This window comes from Lottia gigantea (assembly GCF_000327385.1).
Source record: "Lottia gigantea unplaced genomic scaffold LOTGIsca_115, whole genome shotgun sequence".
Taxonomy (NCBI): domain Eukaryota; kingdom Metazoa; phylum Mollusca; class Gastropoda; family Lottiidae; genus Lottia; species Lottia gigantea.
In genome coordinates, this window is record NW_008707123.1 from 695,354 (window position 1) to 717,348 (window position 21,995).

General features: G+C 33.2%; 1 protein-coding gene across 1 annotated transcript; it reads right to left on the minus strand.

Annotated features, from left to right (window-relative positions):
- Positions 1 to 1,795: 1,795 nt before the first annotated feature.
- LOTGIDRAFT_199269 (hypothetical protein) lies at positions 1,796 to 19,416 on the minus strand (the record flags this gene model as incomplete). The annotated part of the gene is made up of 8 exons (XM_009047701.1): positions 18,372 to 19,416; positions 8,030 to 8,104; positions 7,551 to 7,797; positions 5,665 to 5,916; positions 4,385 to 4,483; positions 4,169 to 4,258; positions 3,763 to 3,923; positions 1,796 to 2,162 (listed from the first exon to the last, which is right to left on the minus strand). Coding segments are annotated over exons 1-8 (2,181 nt in total), but the record flags the coding sequence as incomplete, so codon positions are not given.
- Between the last annotated feature and the right edge of the window lie 2,579 nt (positions 19,417 to 21,995).

Here is a 21,995-nt window from a genome sequence, read left to right on the forward strand (position 1 = left end):
GATTCATTCATTCATTCATTCTCCTTTCTTTCATTCATTCTTCCACTAGATATTAAGTGTATAAATATGATAAATTAAAGCCTACGCGGTTGCTAAGAGACATGGACTAGCTGATTATATATATATAGATATATACATAAAAATATCATTTCAAAAAATCAATGAGTTTATACAATAATAGTTTCAAAAAGTATAAAAAAAATTGTACATTTGTAGCACTTTAAAAAACGGGATTCCAAAACAGCATGCACGCACGCACTGTTTCATTTAAACTGTTGTCATACAAAGATGTATATGCACATGCTGGGATGATTCCAAACATAAACCAGAATAGTCCACTTTATTTCAAGGTAGTGTAAGTAGCAATCAACACTATATAAGTCTTGATTATAGTTTCAATTACTATTTATTCTACCTCCAAATAATATGGACTAATCCACTTTATTTTAAGGTTGTGTAAGTAGCAATCAACACAATACCAATTACTATAATTCTACCTCAAAATATAGTGGACTGTCCTGTTAATGTTTGGGATATTCCAAGCATGTGCATCAATATCTAATACATTTATTTGTTTAAGCAACTGTTTGCTTGATTCAAGAGTCGCTTATGATAAGCAGCAACTGGCATGTGCTTTGCATGTGCGTGTCTAGGATCCCCAAGGTTCATCTTCATTATAATTTCTCAACAACATGAATAATTAGGAATATTTCAAATAAAAGGTAAAACTTTTCACTTTAATCTATCTGTATCATTTATCAAAATGGAAATTCAATGTTGAGTTTGTCTTCCATTAGATAAATAAAGAGTTTACTACACTGTAAATGACACCACTGTAATTGAAACAATTGAGTGAATTCATTCAATAATTTTGTTTCATTTATTTCATGTGAGTTAATTCACTCATTCAAAATTTCTACATAGTGTGTTATTCCACTTATTCAGTGTGTTATCACACTTATTCTAGATATTTTGTTTCATTTGTTTCATGGGGGTTTCTTCATGCATTCAATGTGTTGAGTAATTGAGGAACAAAATCTACCCACAGAATAAGAAGGAAACAAATAATTTTGAATCTGTATCGTAATCAGAAAGGAATATGGCTGTTTGATTATGGCAATTAAAAATTATTACTATTAAGTTTGATTTCTGTTATAAATTGTGATCATATTAAAATCTGTACAAAATATTATTTACAATTCATATCAACTTCATAATAGTCTAGCTATTACAAACTGTCTTATACCTTGACTGCAATAAACATCATTCTGTTATCAGCAATGCAGCAATTTGATTGGATTGTATGCTAATACAGCCAATCAGAGTCCTTGATATAAAGACTGTAAACATTATGGAATTTTGTCTAGACTTTCTGCCAAGGCCGCTGATTGGCTGTATTTGTTAACGAACAATCCAATCAAAATCATTTCATTTACATATAAGTGATATAAAAGGGAGGCTATTGCAGGCAAGGTATAAGATGAAGTTCATAATAGCTTGACATTGCAACCCGTTGATCAAGGGCTGGACTCTTGACAACTCTTGATAAATCAAGACGATCTGAATGACATATTTCTATAAAAGTGTCATCTAGACTACACAACCTTATATGAGAAAATAAGTTTTGATGAAGAATTTTGATCGAAGTCCAAAGTAATCAAAGGATTCTAGAATGAAATTCAGATTTTCCATTCCGTGAAATAGCATTCAATCGTACAACCTTCAATCAAGGAAAGGTAACTCTTCACTAAATATGCAAATGATTCAAACTAAATATAGCCTAGTATCAAACTGTTTCAATCTGCCGATATTTTTTCCGCATGTTGGAAACAGGATCTTTAAATAACAGAGGGTCCAATCTGACTTGAGAACGGATGAGTGGCATTCCGCCAAAATGTTCCGTAAACGTATTCATACACAGTTCTCTCTGGGAAAAATTATGCTGTTGTAACCATAGCGACGATTTACTGGAATTATAGTTTGTATTAGTATTCACTAGTCCCGATTCTTCACAGTTTTTTCGTTGTGTGACTTTGATTGGAGAACGTTTGGTCACATGACTGACTAGGAAGTTAAAGAGGATGTCATGGCAGTTGTTTGATTGGTCGACAGTATCGAGGACATCAGCTGGAAGATGATTGGTGTAGAGATAATGATAGTACCTGAAAATAATAAAACATTTGTTAGATCACGGTTCAGAAGAGAACAATTTATGGATTCAAAAAAAAAGAAAGAAACAACTAATTTTTACAAGGATTCTATCATTGGCCAAACCTCTAGGCATTGATCCTACCCTGGATTTTCAGTACCCATTTACAGCTGGGTTGACAGAATAAATGACTGGTAAATTGGCTTCTAGGTTGAAAGGATTAATTTTAAAGAATGAAAAGGTATTCCTTTGTTTCTTTGCCGACATCCAAACCAAATGTGTTATATATATATTGGTGGTAGACAAAACAAAGAACCCAAAACTCACACAGACAGAGAGTCACTTGTTGTTAGTTGTGGTATTAAGAAGTCACCTGGTTTAAATTATCAGATGACATGAAATAGTTGGGACAAATTAGAACCACATGGTGTCAAGTGCCCAAACATATTAAGGTGGCTAGCTCTGCAGTGTGGACACATATTAAAGAAGTTACTTCTGCAGTATCCACAGGATTTGATTTATGTCTCTGGCTCTGCCAAAACCAAAGTGCCTAAACACACAGTAAACTGGTCAACTCTGCAGTGTTGACACATATTAATCTGGCTAGCTCTGTGGTGTTGTCAAATATTAAACTGGTCAACTCTGCAGTGTTGAAAGATATTATAAAGACTCTCTCTGCAGAGTTGACACATTTAACTGTTTAACTCTGCAGTGTTGACACATATAAAGGTTGACACATTAAACTAGCTTGCTCTGGATTGCTCAAGCATTATTAAACTAGCTAGCTCTGCAGAACCATGGAGTCAATTGCCAACAAATTAAATTCACAAGTTTTTCTGCATCTGAACTATACAATTAATCATCTATAAATATGTTTCTGTTAACTACATCTGGTTTGGAAGAAACTTCAATTAGTTTATTTAAAGATATCATTTTAAATTAGTTTCTATATTAATCCAATAAAATTAAATAATTATTAAGAGTCTGGTAATGAAGTTGTAATGTAAAACAACGGATATAATCACTTTAAAGCTCTTGAGACATCAAGAAACATTCCTCAAATGTCTGTCTTCATGTTTTCAGTCAACAACTCTCTACTGTTTTTATTTTCAAATAAATTCTCTCTAGCTTTTAACTTTTCAAAATTATACCTTCGTTTGAGGCACATAGAAATATTCAACATAGAACTCAAGACTCTTTTATACCTTCTTAAAGGGATTATAAAGAGGCTTTCTAAAATCTAAAATTAGGGACACTGATAGCATTGATTTTTACAATTCCAATTTTTAACCAGACGTCTGTGATTCCTGTAATTCCACTAAAACTAAGCCTTTCGACACTATCACAAAAGCTGCTAATAATACATAAAGATCTCTACAATAGTAACGTAAAAGAAACGCTTAGTTTTAGTGGAATTGCAGGAATCACAGACGTCTGATTAAAATTGGAAATGGTGTAAATTAATGATAAGAACATAAGAAATCTAGAAAATCTTTTTACAATCCCTTTAAAACTCAGGTAAATCCAACTATAGTGGCTATGGTGTTTCATGTCTTCCTTTGGTCATAATTAAGTGAGGAATTTGGAGAGGAAGAAATCTTCGATGTTCTTACCTGTGATACACTGCAGCACCTGTTAAAACCATGGAATATTCGTTGGACCATTTGGACGTATAGCTCCACCTAGCTTTAACGTCATCCCAATAATGATTACGAGCAGGATATCCAACGATACGAACTGGAAACTCTTGCCAGACACTGAACGCAAAATTAATCTGAAATAAAATGAGTTTTTACATCCTACTATTCGATACCGGTGTACAAACATACGAAGAGGAGCAAGGCAAGGAAGTGAATAATGAGGAAAACTCTAGCCACCTTAGAAAATGGAGTCATGATCTTGATTTACCAGACAGATGATATAGATTTTAGTAATAAAATACTTGATTAGGACAGGTTTTGGAAAATACGGGTACCGGTAATTTAAAAAAAAAAAAAGTAAAAGAAGCTAAATTTTCACCTCGTCTGTTGTTAGAAGAGAATCTTCCTCTAAACTCCAAACTGCGTCTGTCTCTATCTCCTTATATGGATAAAATCTAGCACTGATAGTCTGCAAAAAAAAAGACCAAAATAATCAACAGGGCAGCAGAAAAAACGGGAATTGAATTTACTGCATCCGTGGACTAACGAGGACAACGTCATGCAGTGAGCAATGAGAGAGAATTTATACTCTTACCTTAATGTTCCTGGTTTTCACAAGAACAGGTACGCCCAAATCTGAGGGCCACTTGTGTGAGGGGGGAGGGGGAACATCACAGTGCCACAGTACAATCATCTATAAGAAATAACAATTGTATTAACACATGTGTACATTAGAATTTGAGGCATTAAAATAAAACGTGTATTGGGGACAATGAAAGAATCCATTTGTATGTCTGTGATTCCTGCAATTCCACTAAAACTAAGCGTTTTATCCTGAGTTTTCTTTGTATGTGTAATGGGGACACTGTTGCACGATTCCAATTTTCAATCAGACGTCTGTCACTATCACAAAAGCATTAAGATTGAAGTTACGTCATAAAACACTTTAGTTAAAGTGGAATTGCAGGAACCACAGATGTCTGATTGAAAATTGGATGGTGCAAATTGATGCTATCAGTGTCCCCGATACACATACGAATTTGAGAAAACCTTGTCACTTCCCCTTTAACTGATGAATATATTGAAACAATATGAATATTAGAAAGTGAATATTATAATAAGAATATAACATACTGTTATAATTAAATATTACATAATAAATATCAAGAATGTAGCCAATAGATAACATAACATTTCTCTCTACTTTTAACAAGTATTCTACTTAAAGGGATTGTAAAGAGGTTTTTCTTAAATTTTTACGTGTATCTTGGACACTGATATCATCAATTTTTACCATTCCAATTTTCAATCAGATGTCTGTGGTTCCTGCAATTCCACTAAAACTAAGGGTTTATTAGTCACTATTGAAAAGCTGCTTAGATAAGGACCTTTGAGATAATGACACCATAAAATGCTTTTAAGTGGAATTGTAGGAACCACAAGACATCTGATTGAAAATTAGAATGGTGTAAAGCGATGCTATCAGTGTCTCTGACACACATGATACATTTAAGAAAATCTCTTTACAATCCCTTTAACTATTATGCAATATGTCAAATTTCAGACTAAATTCTTATAATCTTACATCATCAACAGATAGAAACCAGAAGGCTCGGGAATAAATTACTATCCTGTTTTCAAAACTTCTTAGTATTGTACGTTTAAGATATTAAAAGTTAAAATCTATTGTGTTCACAAGAATTGTTGACAGACTCATGGATGAAGGCGACGGCAATATACCTCCACATTACCCTGTGGGATTATTATTCTATGTGGGCGTATAAACATAGAGTTTATAGTTTGCAAGATGGAGTCTATCTTGTGGCCCATGAGGTAGGGACCTGGGTGTCTAGGGCAAATTAAATTCATCCTTACCTTCACTACAAATTCAGATTTGGCCACATTTCGTAAAGTTCTAAACAATGGCGCCGATGCCAAGAGAATTGGTGAAGTTGCATATATAACAGCAGTAAACTTCTGTTGAGGTCGTGATCCTAGCTGTTGGTAATAAAATGGAAAGTTGTTGATAGTGTCAGAGAAATCCATCTGTGTTGCTATGGCGCCTGGTTCTACATTCCATATTATATTGGATCTTTTAAAATGAAGGTTTACTCGACTTTTTATGATCTGAAAAAAGAAATATTCATTCAAAAATTCTCGCAACGATTTTACCGCTAGGATGTCCTAGAATCAACGTTAGAAGATAAGAACCAAGGACATCCCAGCGATAAGATCGTTTCGAGAATACGTGGCCAGGTCCTTGGCCAAACCCTTTGGCAGTATTCTTTATCGGATGAACAGATGTTTTAAATTAAAATCAGTTTTAAATAAATAATGGTTCCCCCAAACTCATGTTTTTAATTCAATTAAGTAAAATATTTTAAAAAGGTCTTCCATGTCACTCAAAATCTTGACCTTTCACCTTTGACCTTTAAAATAAAGGTTAAACTGTTCACATCAAAAAGTAAATTGGGAGTGAAAGATAAACCTCCGAACAATATCTTGTATGTTTTAATGATATTAAAGGTGCCCATCCTCGAGATGAAATTACATTCTACTCCGTGCACGCCAATTGTTTTGCTAAATACAAATCGAAGTGATGGTTATTTTCACAACGTAACACAATGCAGTGTGCAATGAAGCAAATTTTACCATTTCAGCAGCATTGACATTTTTTCTTTTTTGGTTTTTAACAGTCCATAGACCTTAAACAACTACACATTTTTCTCAAAACCTTAATAACTTTTCTATTTCTATTTGTGAAGAGTTTCCTAACGTCTACATCATAAGTAAATGCTTCTAAATTTAACATATTTTTATTCGCTATCAGTCACTTGTGATTTAAGAAACTATTTCATTTCATCACAAGCAAAAAATTTTGTCACGCTTTGAATAAATCTGACATATTTATAAAATTTTAACATGTAAAATTTAAGTTATTATTTTCATAAAACTGTCAATCAAATAATATACAGAGTTAAAAGCCTACATTCAACTATCTCAAATTATCTAGACCAAATGAAAAGGAGTGTTATATTGGGCTAATGAAGACCAGCCAGCACAGCAGTAGGCAATGAGGAAAATATGGTGATTAAACTGGCAATCCATTAGCTAATTTTTAAGTACAGAACTGTAAAATTAAAATTCCATTTATTGGCTCATTAAAAGTAACAAAGATTAGGATAAAAAACTCAATTTCATTGGCTCATTAAAAGTTACAGAGGATACAGATGTAAACCTCCATTTCATTGGCTTATTAAAAGTACAGAACTGTAGGATGTAAACCTCCATTTCATTGCCTTATACTTAACAAACTGCAGTTCATTTCATGTCCAGTATTATCTTGTCTAGCTTCTTTCAAATAAAAAATCTCATCACAAAATAAACAATCATTTTAATTATAGTTCTCAAGTCAATTGACATATTTTCACGAATATTAGTCAAGACGTGAAAACAACTGGTAGTTAGTGACTACAAAGAGATCAAAGAAACTGATGACAGTAGTCTTGTTTACCTAGTCAATAATAACAGTGAGAAAATTGGTGTAATTATCAAGGATCTATATAGCCTAGTTTTCTGTATTCATTACTTTAGTTTTATATGACTATCATATCCAGTCAAGGTATAAGACTAAGGACGTTGATTTGGGTCTTGAATATATTTGAAAATAGTCTTCAAAAGTACCAGAACTGTATGAAAATGGCATAATTCCTTCAAAGATATCTCAAACTAGAAATTTCATAAAATAAAATGAACCTTACCTCTAATGTTGTGGTGACAATCTTTTCAACAGACGACAAATACGTTTCCCAAATAAACTGAGTTTGTTGACGGTAGGCCAGGATCTCCGACTGAGTCAAGGAACGCACGATAGATGGAATTTGTAGTAGCAGACGCTCGTCTCCTATAACACCAGCCTTGTTCCAATCTATAACTTCTGAGAATGGTAATTGCCAACCGTTGGACAGTAAAACTGGAATACATGCCGCTTGTAGCACTTCTAAAAATCTGAAATAAAAATAATTGGTGGGTTTGAATCTTAGTGCATTCATATCAAATGTTTCAGAGTTATTTCCCTTTCTAATATATACTTGATACATTCATGTATGTTCAATGTGTTATGATTTATGAGTGAGAAAGGGCTGAGAGGAGGGAGCCTGTAGAAATGGAGATACTGGGTCTGTTAAAATGAGGTGGGGCTGTAAAAACGAGCACAGACACCCCTTAAAAGACATCTTACCTAAACGAACCCAATCTTCTGCCTCTGGGTACCAGACAAAATGTGGAATTATACAACAACTTTTTATAGTCATATCTGAAAAGATAAAACAAATAAACAATATTGAATAAAATAAATAAATAAATAAATAAATAAATAAATAAATAAATAAATAAATAAATAAATAAATAAATAAAAGATAAAATAAATAAATAAATAAATAAATAAATAAATAGAAAAATAAATAAATAAATAAATAAATAAATAAATAAATAAATAAATAAATAAATAAATAAATAAATAAACTTTGCTAAATGCAAATTATTCAAACAATTGACTGCAAAAATAACTTAAAGGAATGAATGAATGAATAAATTAGATATATAGATAAGATATTGATAGAAGAATGAATGAATGAATAAATTAGATATATAGATAAGATATTGATAGAAGAATGAATGAATGAATAAATTAGATATATAGATAAGATATTGATAGAAGAATGAATGAATGAATAAATTAGATATATAGATAAGATATTGATAGAAGAATGAATGAAATGCCAAATGAATGAATAAAATATGTAGAAAAAGAATACAAAATGATTTCCAACCGTGACAATATTTAAAACACATGTTTCAGTGGTATAAAAACTGTTATTACAACTTATTCATATCAGTCTAGTGGTATAAAAATATTATCAATTCTCAATTCATATAGTTAATACCTACTACACTAGTCTAATAGACCATAAATCTCTTACTGTCTTGTAACCTACAATTTTACATCTTTTACTGTCATAACATTTGAACGTCAGAGAGCACATATAACTTCATTTCATCTGATGACAACACGTGTAAATTGTGTTGAAACATTATGTACTTCGTTATTAAAGGAGTGTGTAATACTATAATATATTCTTTTGTGTTTTTTGTTATCCTTTGAAATGTCTTGTAATCCAAACTTTTTACCTATCTTGGCCATGTATCTCAATTGATCCTTGCGCTAGGATATCCTAGAACCAGTGTTAACAGTTAAGACTCTAGGACATCCAAGCGCTGAGATCATTTGAATAATACGTGGCCTGGATCCCCTTGAATCTAAGTTCTTATTCTACTAAAATATTCTTTTTATTTTTTGATTCTATTTGTGAAAATCAAAGACAAGATGACATGGCAGGTCAACAAGGAACTAAATATAAATAATATAAAAACTTGACTTGGTTAATCCTAGAAATAATGAGGAAGTCACCACAAATAGATCTAGTCTATAACAAGGAAGGTCTGGACGTCTGTATGTAGTAAATACTGGGTTTAAATGTTCAATCATCTTCATAATGTCAAGCTATTATTAACTGTGTCTAATAGACCTTATTCATACCTCGTTTTGAAATCATCAAATGCATGGCAAATTACATCATTTAATGAAAATAAAGGAACAGTCTCAATGATGTCTTTAAATTAGATCAAAAGTGAAAAAATAGGCTTAAAACAGCCCTTTCTCAGAAATGTGTGAAGGTAAAATTCAACTAAAAGTATCATTAAATAGCTGAATCAATTCTGATTTTAATGATGTAAATTTTAATAAAGCTTGAGTTAGTGGGATTATCCGAACGACTTAACTCTGGGAGAAACCTGCTTGAAACAACTAGTAATTTCCCATATGGTTATAAACAAAAATACACAATAATAAGATATATATATAATGAAATATAAAACTCTTATATTTTCACTGAAATTGTCAGCCTAACCTTTCTAAAGTAGAACTCAGTGTCTAGCTGTCACCCGCCAGCTAGCCGACCAACCAACCGCCCCGACCGACCAACAGACAGACAGATAGATAGGTATTTAGACAACAAACATATTTCATATAGTACGCTATCATAAATTATAACACTACACAAACACCCAAGAATGCAATCCATTGTTATAGAGATAGTCCTTATAAATATTTACCTGCACTCAATTTCAGCTATCTGTAGCTTGAATGCAGTAAGCTTATGGAGCTCGATTTGAATTTGTATAGAGCTCAATTTCAGCTATCTGACGCTCAGTTTCATTTGTATGGAGCTCAATATCAGCTATCTGAAGCTCAGTTTCATTTGTATGGAGCTCAATATCAGCTATTTGAAGCTCAGTTTCATTTGTATAGAGCTCAATATCAGCTATTTGAAGCTCAGTTTCATTTGTATAAAGCTCAATCTAATTCAATTCATTGTTATAGCAACAATTGTTTTAAATTGGGGGTGCTTATTTTATGGATACAAGCTTGATGCAAGAGCTCGTTTTGAAAGCTGTGAAAGCTCAATTTCAAGCAAGCTTATCTGTATGACTACAGTTAAAGCATTGAAAAACAAGGCCATATTTACTATAGATTCTATGTGGATTACTTTCTTTAAATTTTAATTTTAATGAATTCAAGCTAACATAATTATTTCTTTCTATTTTACAGAGTATATGATGCAGAACAACAAAAGACAAAAAAAACGTTTTTAACCTTCGACAGCTGTTGATTTTATAATCATTTTAACATATATCTACCTTACATCAAACCTTCTACTTCAATCATTGCCTAGGTCTGATACGGTTGATAGATGTCACTTACAGAGTTAGAAAAACTATTCATGCTTTCCAAGCAGAATGTATGAAGAAAGTACCATTAAAAAAATTATCGAAACTTTTTACAAATATACACAGGAAATATCTAATTATTAAATATTTTTGGGTTGGTATAAAATTGACTCTTTCCTTATAAACTTTGCTTTCTTTCTTGCCTTACTTTGATATGGTTGACAGATGTCAGTTAGACGGGTTAGAAAAACTATCTACACTTCAAAAGTGGTTGATCCATCTAAATATTTGTTTCACCAGCTGAAAAAGCTCTATTTCAGACTGTATCACTTATCAAAATTAAAAACGAGGACATGCTTGCTCGCAATGCAACGAAACATATCATACAAACAGACATGACTGGCAAATACAATACACTTCCCTGATAAGAGCTAATTGTGTATTGAAATGATGTAAATCGATGCAATTCCAAAATCCGAGGGCTGGCTTGCTAGCAATTCAACAAACATATAAACCCAAACAAACATGACTGGCAAATACAACTGAAGCGACAACCCTGATCAGAACTAAAAGCTGTAATTTGTAAAGTAATGATAATAAAATGCTCAGTGGGAAAATATTGGTAACACAATGTGTTATAAACGTATATCTCATATGGGACATATTTTAAATAATTCAAAACCCATAACTCACTTTTAAATTTTAAATATTTTTCTTTAAAGAGACACTTCCACTTAGATGAATAAATTTCTAGTTAAGGGGGCAATAATTTTCAGGGGCCCTGTTCACAAAAATATAACTTTAAAACATTCTAGAGACATTCAATTCTTATCAACCAAGCAGATTGCTAGTTGTTTTATACTTGTCCATTATTTGCGTAATTCTAGCTAACTACAATCATCAGTGAATATCTAATGAGTAGTTTGTCTGCAATTAAAGTAAAGAATTGAAAACTATCAAAGCAGTTATTCAAGTCTCCCATATCGTGAAAATCTAAGTGATAAACTGTGAGTATTTTAATATTCATGAATGAATGAACACCAGAGTTAGAGACCATCCTATCAAATAATTGTCTAATAAAACTAGTTATAATATATTAAAGACGTTTGGCTGACTGCCAATCATTGTAATTTGAATATGCATCATGAAGTTTTTCGAATTGTTATAAAAATATAGGAAGGAAGGATGAGACAGAGAGCTCTTGTTTCTTGATGGGTTCTTACATCAGTTATCAATCATGCACTTCCGATAACCATTAATCTTCACCAGATATATAATAAGACTTCAAGTCCATTCAAATATCTCAGTCAGTTTTAAGTTGTATTCATTTTTGATTGAGCAAATGATGATGAGACATGTGCAATAAGGGAAATTTTGTAGGACAGTGGCTTAAATCTACTATTTTCATTTCAATTTGTCTGTTCTTTCTTTAACAGGCACAAAATTTAACAGCACACAGACACAAAATTAGCCCCTCTCCCTCAGGTTCTGCCCTTTCTCTTACTCCCTGCACACCTCTATTAGTAAAGTATACACTAACCCAGCTAACAAAACTTTCCTCTGCCCTGACCTCTCTCTCCTAGGACCTGCCCTTTCACATGCCCCTGCCTGCTTTATGATTTATGGCCTATCAAGCAGGTAATAATAAGGTCTAAGTCTATAAAAGTAAGTAGGTAATAAGAGCCTATATCAGCTAACAGACGGGACAAATTGACTCACTAGGGAGTGAGATGTCATCATACCCTATCTTCACCTTCCTTTATTTAAAGGAGCTAGAACAGGATATATATTCATCTGGAGGAGCCACGGTGGCTCAGTCCATCAACAATTGGGAATAATAAAAAGGTTGGCTAATGCAGCTGTCCTGGCTCAATTACCACACTACATGGTGTTGCTGTCTTCAATAGCCTAATTAGGTGCAGAAAAGTAGGATCTAAAACTCCTTTCATTTCATTTTAATATGACTGGAGCCTACTTCCAAAGGCATGGGCTGTAACTAGACTTTCCAAAGTATTATCCCCCCCCCCCCCCCCCCTCCAGACATATAGGACTACCCCTTTAATGTAACTGGATCTGTACAAGGGAAAATGATACAACACAGTAAACAATGACACCAGGCTTACTACACCTATAAAAATAGTTTAAAATAAATACCATTATCATAACAGCTCTTATCAATATATTACTTTATAATATTACATTGTATCATATTGTTACTAGTAGAGTTTCAAACCCACAGCGCTAATCATCTTCACAATGTCAAGTTTGTCTTATACCTTGAATACAATAACCACCTTTCTTATATTGCAGAATGCAGCAATTTCTTTGGATTGTACACCAGTAAATACAGCCAATCATATTCCACGAAAGAAAGTTTATAACACAATAAGCCATGAGAACAATCCAATCAAATCGCTGCTTTCTGTGATACAAGAACAATAACTATTGTGGTCAAGGTATAAGAATTAAGTCTGTAATAGCTTGACTTTGTGGAGATGCTGTGCTGGAAAAGTTTTTAATGTGGGCGCTGTAAAAGGCTTAAGAGTTAAGAGTTAACATAGAGTCTACAATGGAATATTGAATTCAAATCACCAGCTTACCGCATCACCACAAAAGAATCGAACCCATAGCGCACAACGACAGTCAGACAGTTGGATTCAAATATACAGTTAACCATTAAACATACCCATGTCTCCCCCCCTCTTCTATTCATAAAAAAGTTGCTAGATTAACAAAGCTCAAGTGATTTTAATCACTATCATTTAAAAATCAATACCAAACTCACCAACTACCAATCAAATGACGAGTTTTCAAATTATTATCCAATCAGATCAGCATACTGAGACAGGCTATTATTAACCAATCATTAATCAGTATAAATAATGATTGACAGGTGAGAGAATGATAAAAGCTCTCAGTCCTCAGGGAAATTAACTGAACTCTGAATAGATTCAATGAAAAGACTAATTTGGTTCTAAATTAGCCATTTTTTCTCATCAAAAAGACGCAATTAACAGACAAATGAATATGAAAATGAAATGAGATTTTATGTCCTACTTTTTTTCTCCTGATTTGACTAATGAACAAGGGGAGATTCGTGCGTCTGTGGTATACTACTGAGTGTGCAATGAGGACAATTTTGTTAGGACAGCAACTTCTCCCTTAGAAAATAAAAGAGTGCTGGAACAGTCCCTTGATGAAATCCAACTCCCACACCCTTAAAATATGTTACTTCTTCTCCCTTATAATATAAAAGAGGTATAGCATCTTTAAATCTCCCACACCCTTATAATATGAAAGTGGCATTGCCTCTTAATGTTACTTTTTCTCCCTTATAATATAGCATCTTTAAATCTCCCACTCGCTTAAAATAAAAAAGTGGTACAGAATCTTTAAGAAATGTAACTCCCACGACCCACACTCTTAAAAAATAAGAGGTAGAACACCTTTAAGCAACTTAACTCTCACTCAGTTAAAATATATATGCAAGTGGCACAGAATCTTTAAGTAATTTAACTAATGATATTTTTAACCTAAGAGATGTTTGTATAAAAGTGCCATTCAACTTTATAAATCCTGGTTTTCTACTTCTCTATCTATAATTACTGAATGTTTTTAGCATTATCTGTTTCAACTATAACCTATCATTATATACTACCTTTTTTCAAACTTGAAAACTTCACTCCAGACGCGCCCAGACTTCTTAGTACCCTAACTGTATTTAACATATCTAGCTATGTGAACGCTCTGAAAGCTTAACCGTCTTTAAACTTAAAAACTTAGGACGTGCCTAGACTTCTTAGTGCATTAACATTTAACATATCTTCATCATTATTAGCTATGTGGGCACTCTAAATAGACCTCAACACACTCTGAGCTAATTTTTCCACCGCTGTATCAGCTCAGTGTGACGGGCTACAATTGAAATTAAGAAAGCATAGGTTGAAGTGAAATGATCAGTGTTTTTCTCATCTTTTATTCAGACAGATTTTACAGGACATTCACCTTATAGTGTGTATTATTTACAAAGCCAGTCACACATTGAAAATATGAGAAACAAGGCAGAAAGATAATCTGATGAGTAATATATTTAACTAAGACTATGCTTACTGGAATGTGTAATAAACAACACCTGCTATTATATATATTATTCTGTAAATATAGAGTGTAGCTAGATTACATCTATACATGACACTTCCTAGGTTACTTTGACATCTTCCGCAATTAGGACACCCACCAATCACCTCATATAGTACCATACTGAAGTGTCAATATTAGCAATGTGGACTCTCTGAAGGAATGCTGAGTCGACAAACCAAAATACTACTCAAATACCAATCATTCAATATTATGAGCTATGGCAATGTAGAGTCTCTTAAAAAGATGCCCAGTTGACAATCCCAATTCTTAGGTGTATCAGAAGAATGATTAATTATGCCCTGCTTAGCTCGCCATACCTGCCAATGTGCTTAAAGGAGCTAATGATTTGGACAAAGCTCAATTGAGCTCAATGTGTTCAAGGCAATAAGACATCAGGGTTTACATAGATAACACCACCACCAACTCAAAACTTGTGACATCATCATTATTGTTGTGGCAAACGATGACATCATTAGTTTCTTGTGACATCATCAATTTTAGAGAAATTACTCATTAGCTTTACGTAGCAACAATAAGACAAGACAAATAGATGTATTTCTGATTTAAAAATGACTACATCACCCCAATGCCCTATATAACTGGTAGAAAGTGAATCATTTATCATATTATGTCTACAGTGGTCTGGAATTCATGAGAATAATTGCATATATTGTATTTTGACCTTTTAAAATTAGCCTACAAATAGATAGAGAGTCTGTCTGTTAGTTGAATATTCAGAGAGAAGATACAGCTCATCCCCAGTGGCTGGTGATTTCAATGAATTTGCCGATCATGTCTGACAGAGCTCGGATTTACATAATTCAAAAGAAAGAAAGAAAAAAAAGAAACAACTATATTTTACAAGGATAACAACTTAGGTTCACAGTTAAGGATCCTTGTCCATTGGCCAAACCTTCTTGGTATTGATCTTTCCTGGATTATCCGTACCGGTACCCAACTCGCTTGCATAACAGAAAGAAAACCAAACAGTCTGAAGCTATGAATCTTCAATTAATTATAATAATTAACTTATATAATTCCTTTTCTAAATATCAAATCAATATTAATATTACACCTGCCATTTTCTTCATGAATATTTCAAACTATAAATTGTCTCTGATAATATGAATAATGTTTGTTAATGCTGGTTTAATCAGGGAAATATATGTTTAACAGGTTTGTTATTAACACAATGTTAGATAGTCAGTCAGGTTTCACTAGCAGAACTCGATTTTCAAACATTAGGTTAGATTTACAACATCCTCTAACAAACTAGACCATCTCACATGTTTTATATTTATAATGGACCTTTTATAATACAAGCAAATTTGGTGATAGTGACATCATAAATGCTTAGTTTTGGTGTAATTGCAGGAACCACAGACGCAGGTCTGATGGAAAATTTCAATGGTGTAAATTGATGATATCAGTGTCAACAAAACACATAAGTTTAGAAAACCTCTTTATAATCCCTTTTATGACTTGGAAGCATATAAAAGAAAACCTTAAACCAATTGAGATACAGTACTAACTGACAAATCAATATGCAATGAACACTAAAATATTTGAACTGGCCTAAAACCTCTCTCCTTTTTACAGAAAAATGGACAGAAGAATTGATCCAGAATTCAGTATACCTACCAAGAATAAATTTTATCATTTCTTAAGAATTCTGAAACAATATAACGGAACAATAAATACTTAATCTGATGTCACAGCAGAAAATGATGATAAAAAACACATGTATTGATGATGTCATAACTTGGAGCAGACGTCTACCACATGTCAGCGAGTCTTTCATATACAGAGAAATTTGAGTAAAATGGTTTCTTCTAAAAATATTTAGGTTTTCGATATTTCCTCAATTAAACTTTCGCACTGGCTATTTGCACTATCACGATGCGTGTTCTCTATGACGGCTAACAACAGTACGGATAAGATAACACACAATATGCGCGTTAGTTTTGGGTTTTTTTTTTTAAAACGTGAAGCCATTTTTATTGTCAAGATGGATATGCAGGCTTAACATCTATTGAGAGAGTATTGTTTGGGCAGTTAGGGATAGATAGGGATGGCCATGATTTTTAATGTACATTTTTGTACCGTTGCGGTGCGAATAGCCACACCCTTAAATTTTTACTAACTGAAATAATTTCCCTATAGATGCTTTTAGAATGGAAAAGTACGTCCTTAAGAGGCATATTTAGCAATTGATTATACCAGTACAATACAAAACACAGAACACGAATAAATTCAGCAGGGAATGCGCCTTTTTCAGAACACCTCATACCATTATAAGAATTGGTTTTGAGTAAATTTAATCAAGCTAAGACAAACGGCTTTCCTCACCAACCAGACATTTAGAGAATGTTTTTAAACTGGAAATAACAGACAACATCATCAAAAATTTATCATCTTTCCATTTATAAAACTACACTCTATATTTCATTAAAAATCTAACTGTATTCTCTATAATTTACACCCAAGATCTTCTTCACCTTTTAAAACTTAACAAAATATCTCTGTTTTAACATAGAAGAACAATTTTCAAACATATTTATAACTCAAGCTAAAAGAGCATCTATTAGCTGAAGATTAGGATTAGCTGAAGATGTTAAAATATCACTCAAAAACCTGGATTATTTTCTTTTTTAGATACACTGCTAATGATGCCTGTGCCAGTGCTCTTGAGAGTCAGCCCAGCGTCATTTCTCACTCCCTAATCCCTAACTTAATAAATTACAGTTATTTGATTGGTTACTACAGAAACTTATATTGTCCAATCAAATTCTTTGAATTAATATAGATATGACAATCTTAATCTTGATAAGATAACATGCTTTCTTAATTAATTTCTAGAGGATTAACCACTTAATCCTGCTTAAATAGATTATCTTGACCAATCAAAAATCATAAAGTTGTTTACATGATCTTATCAAGTTTTGATGTTTATAATAACAAGCCCTTTGGACATTATTGATCATCTTTAAAAGAGTTCAATGGACCCTTCTTTATCAAATTAAAAATAACTTTGAAAACTTGGGTAAACAGGTTTTCATAAATTTATTTATTTTTAATCAATGGTTGATCAAACGTAAGACCATCTCTAGTTTTGTGTTTATTATTGATTTCTTAGGGTGTATTTGCCAGTCGTGTCAGACTGAAGCTAGAAATTGTCATACGTTTTTGACATCATATCGCAAAAGCTGCTTATAATATTTCAGTACTTTTGAGATTGTAATGCCATAAAACTCTTAGTTTCTGACATCTGACTGAAATTAAATTGATGCTATCAGTGTCCCTAATACACATTAACTGTTGAGAAAACTTGTAATAATCCCTCTTAAAGCTAGAAACTGATTTGAACCCTTTTAATTTTCATAAGATACCAAATGAATGGTCAAAATTTTCATGAGTTATTCCGTTAATAGAAGCAGACACAGGAAAGGAAATCAGAATGATATCAAATAATAGTAGAAATTACCAATTACCAAAAAAGTAAAAGGCTACATTCTGGAGACGATCTAAACTCTAGATATGCTAACAGTGTTAGAAATGAATACCCTACGCCATCATAGAGTTAAGATCATTTCGAGAATACGCAGCCTGGTTTTGAATCACTGTAATTTTTATAAAGAAATTGATTGACTTACTTGTCATATTCTGACATATCAGCATTACATCTCTTATCCTTTTTCTTCTCCCAATTTTTACCATGACGACACGTAGTCAATAACACTATGTCTTTTCCATTGTGAATATGATACAGTGAGTTCCGAGTCTCTGATCCAATTCCTGTTAAATATCGCTTTCCTTTAAACGCCAGTAAAAACTCTCGAGGAGAAGGTATGTTGTTAGACGACAAATGTAGATATCCACGATCGCCCCCTCGCATCGGTAACTCGTTGGCGAATAACGGAAAGGAAATATCGAATCCATCTCGGAACTTATGAATGGAGAAACTGGCCTTAGCTAAAATGGCTTCTCCAATATCGAAGCCTAAATGCTCACTATAGTCCGGCCAAGTTCCAGAATAGAGGTTGAATATAATATGATTCCTTCCATTATTCCAATATGGTAAACTTTCTAATCTATTTTGAACATCAGGAAAGAAATTCTGACTTAATTTATCACGATCTAATGTATCGACTGATGGGATAAATAAACACGCTTGTTTAGGGTCCGTCGTGTAGAACCGGGTCTGTTCAATGGCTGTGAGGATTTTCGTGTAACTTTCCGACAGCAAGTCCTGTGGATTACGCGGGTACACATAGACTCTAAATCCATTTTTACACAAGGAGAAGTCGAAGCAGTTAGACATTCGACATCTTTGTTGATAAGTTTGTGACGGAAGCGAGCGTCTGAATTTCGTTGAAATATGGAAGTCTTGACTAAAGCTGAAGTCTGCTCCGTCTGCAAAAGACTGGAACGTCTTAGATGGGAACAAACGCTGTCCATTTTGAATTTTATTGACCACCAAATACCCTGAGAGAATGACTATTCCGCATAGGCAAAGCAAGGAATAACGTCGGACAGCCTGCATTGAGTTTGAGCATAGTTATCCATCAAAGGACGCCCTCGTAGCTTGATCCGTGAACCTAGCACTTCCAAATTTAACAGAATCCCTCGGTTCGACCTTGGGACTAAACTTCACATAAAGGTAAATAAAAAGATTCAGTAATCGGAGTGGAAACTCCGAAAAACGTCAAGTAATTTCACACAATGTCTTCTAAGCCGCCATATTGGATAGACGAGACGTTACGGGACACGTTCGGGTCAATTCGCCACAATGTGAGTTTGGGCGAGTCGATTTCGTCAGTAGGTTAATTCTATAAATAGAAATTAAATTGAGGTGAACTCCATGGCTTGCATGCTCTAGTCATGATTATGTTGTTTTAGTGAATAAATAAATAATACGAATGTCTGGTAGTTTTTTGTTAAATTCATTTCCCACCCAATTTCCTGTTAGCTTATTCTTTTAAACTCTTATCTAAGAAAGTAAGCCGCTAGTTAATTAAAGGTGCCTTACCACTTCACTGCATCTGATGCGTTAATTTGTTAATTAAAGGTGCCTTACCACTTCACTGCATCTGATGCGTTAATTTGTTAATTAAAGGTGCCGAAAATAAAACCCCTGTGTATAAAAACTTTTCTTTGAGAACAAGACCAACTGACAGGTGTAGACCTAAATTTTGTGTCCATCTGACTGACATCTGCCTTTGGTTTTCAACATCTGTGTCGAAACTCCTAACCAAAGGCTACCGAGACCATTTTTAGAAATTGATCATTGACATGATGCAAATTGCAAATGAAAAGGGTAAAAATATGCCTGAAATTTGAGCGAAATCTTACATTTATATCAAAAAATTGAACGACTTGTTGTTGTCTGCTATTGAACAGTACATCATGAGTTATCTCCCATATAAATCATTATTTCGTACATTTTTACTATGAAGTGAAATGGAGTTTTACGCCCTACTTTTCTGGTGCTGATTGGAATTATGAATACACCATTCGGTGAGCAATGGGAAAAATTTGTCAGGCTTGTTGACTAAAAAGTGGTCTTTGCAACTAAAGATATAAGACAAGGTGGCCATAGAAGAGTAAGCATTATGCTATCTGTTAACTGCACTACATCTTCTAAGGCCTAATTACGATGATATTATGGCTTTGGCTTATTAGTCATGATAACCTCTGACTCCGATTATAAACCTTCGACTCCGATTAAGAACCTTTAATCTATGATGATAAATTTTGACCTATATCTGAAGTCCATTCGTTTCTTGATGTGGGCGTGGCCAATAAAATATTCTCGACTTTGTGCGCAGCCTCTTAGAATCATGCGATCATCAACTTCCGGTGTCATTTCCCAAGTCAACAACTAACTTTAAGAAACGAGTTTGTGAACTTAAAAACACACCAGGAAATCATATATCAATGAAACTTTATTGAAATGAAGGTGCTAGGATTTATTTTGATATGTTTGTCAAGTTTTAAGGTTGGTAGAACTGTTTGGGGTCTTGAATATGCGATGGGAGGGGGCAATGGAAGGCTTATGAAAGAACTTTAAGATGATGAAGTGATAACTATAACGTTGTTATGTAAACATTGTCCTATTATTACTCATGTATTGCTTGTAGTGTGGGCATCTTTCATCAAATTTTCCAAAACTACAAGTAGATTTACTTCTGGAAAGAATTTAGAAAGTTTGAATGAATCTAAAAGTAAATTGAACTGATGGCGTATTCTTGTAAATTATTATGAAAATTAATTGCTTATCCTAGTCACCGAAGATGGTAGTACATTAAATTGAAGGAAGTGACTTTTGTTATTACAGTCTACTAAATAAATATGTGTAGTCTGCCCTAACTAACTATAGAAAATTTAACAATTTATTTCAAGTTACAACGGCTGTAACTCTATCCTGTGCCTAATTACATGATTAGGTCTACTAGTCCAAAATATCTGCCTCTATTCCAGCCCCTGATAGCTATTTTGACAATTGTTGACAGGGATAGGGTATGAAAAACTAGACCCTGTTTTTTGCGGGTTTTTCCGCACCTTCAAAAGTGCAGGTTTTTTAACCCTAATTTATATTTAATCCACTCAACCTCAGATATATTCTGAAAGAAGGATTTTTCCTCATACACCATTTATGTCATGTCTTACGATTCCATGTAAAGGTGTTTTACTGTAACGAAATTAATCTCTTGCAGGCCATCAAGAACGGTGTGGCCAACCAAAAGTTCTAAATCATTTCAAAATTGTACAGAATGCATTCTTATCATTATATAAACCTTGACTGATATTTAGGCATCTAGTTTATCTGAAACAAGGTTATGTATTAGGTCCACGTTTGCGATGGAACCACTGTGAAAAGCAAACATCAAGATGGATTTTGATTGGTTGAATTTTATAGTAAGATTATCCATTGGTTGAAAGTCATCGTGTGATATTTTGATGATCTTTCATTGAAGATTTATCTGAATACATGATAAAATTTACTATAAATTTTTACAGTATGAAGTTATCTATAGATAACATACAAATAGACTCATTGGCATGTCATCAAACTTTTATCTTGCCTTCAAGTTGGATTCCCTCTTGTTTCAAAATTTCTGACTTTGGATTTGATATTCATCGTATAGGGATAGGTGCGCCATTTTGAAGAGAGTCTTGAGTATCGGTACTATATTTACTATATGTAAATAATCTTCAGAAGTACTAGAAATGTATGGAAATCGCACACCTGTCCCTTTAAAGAGATGTAAATGTAT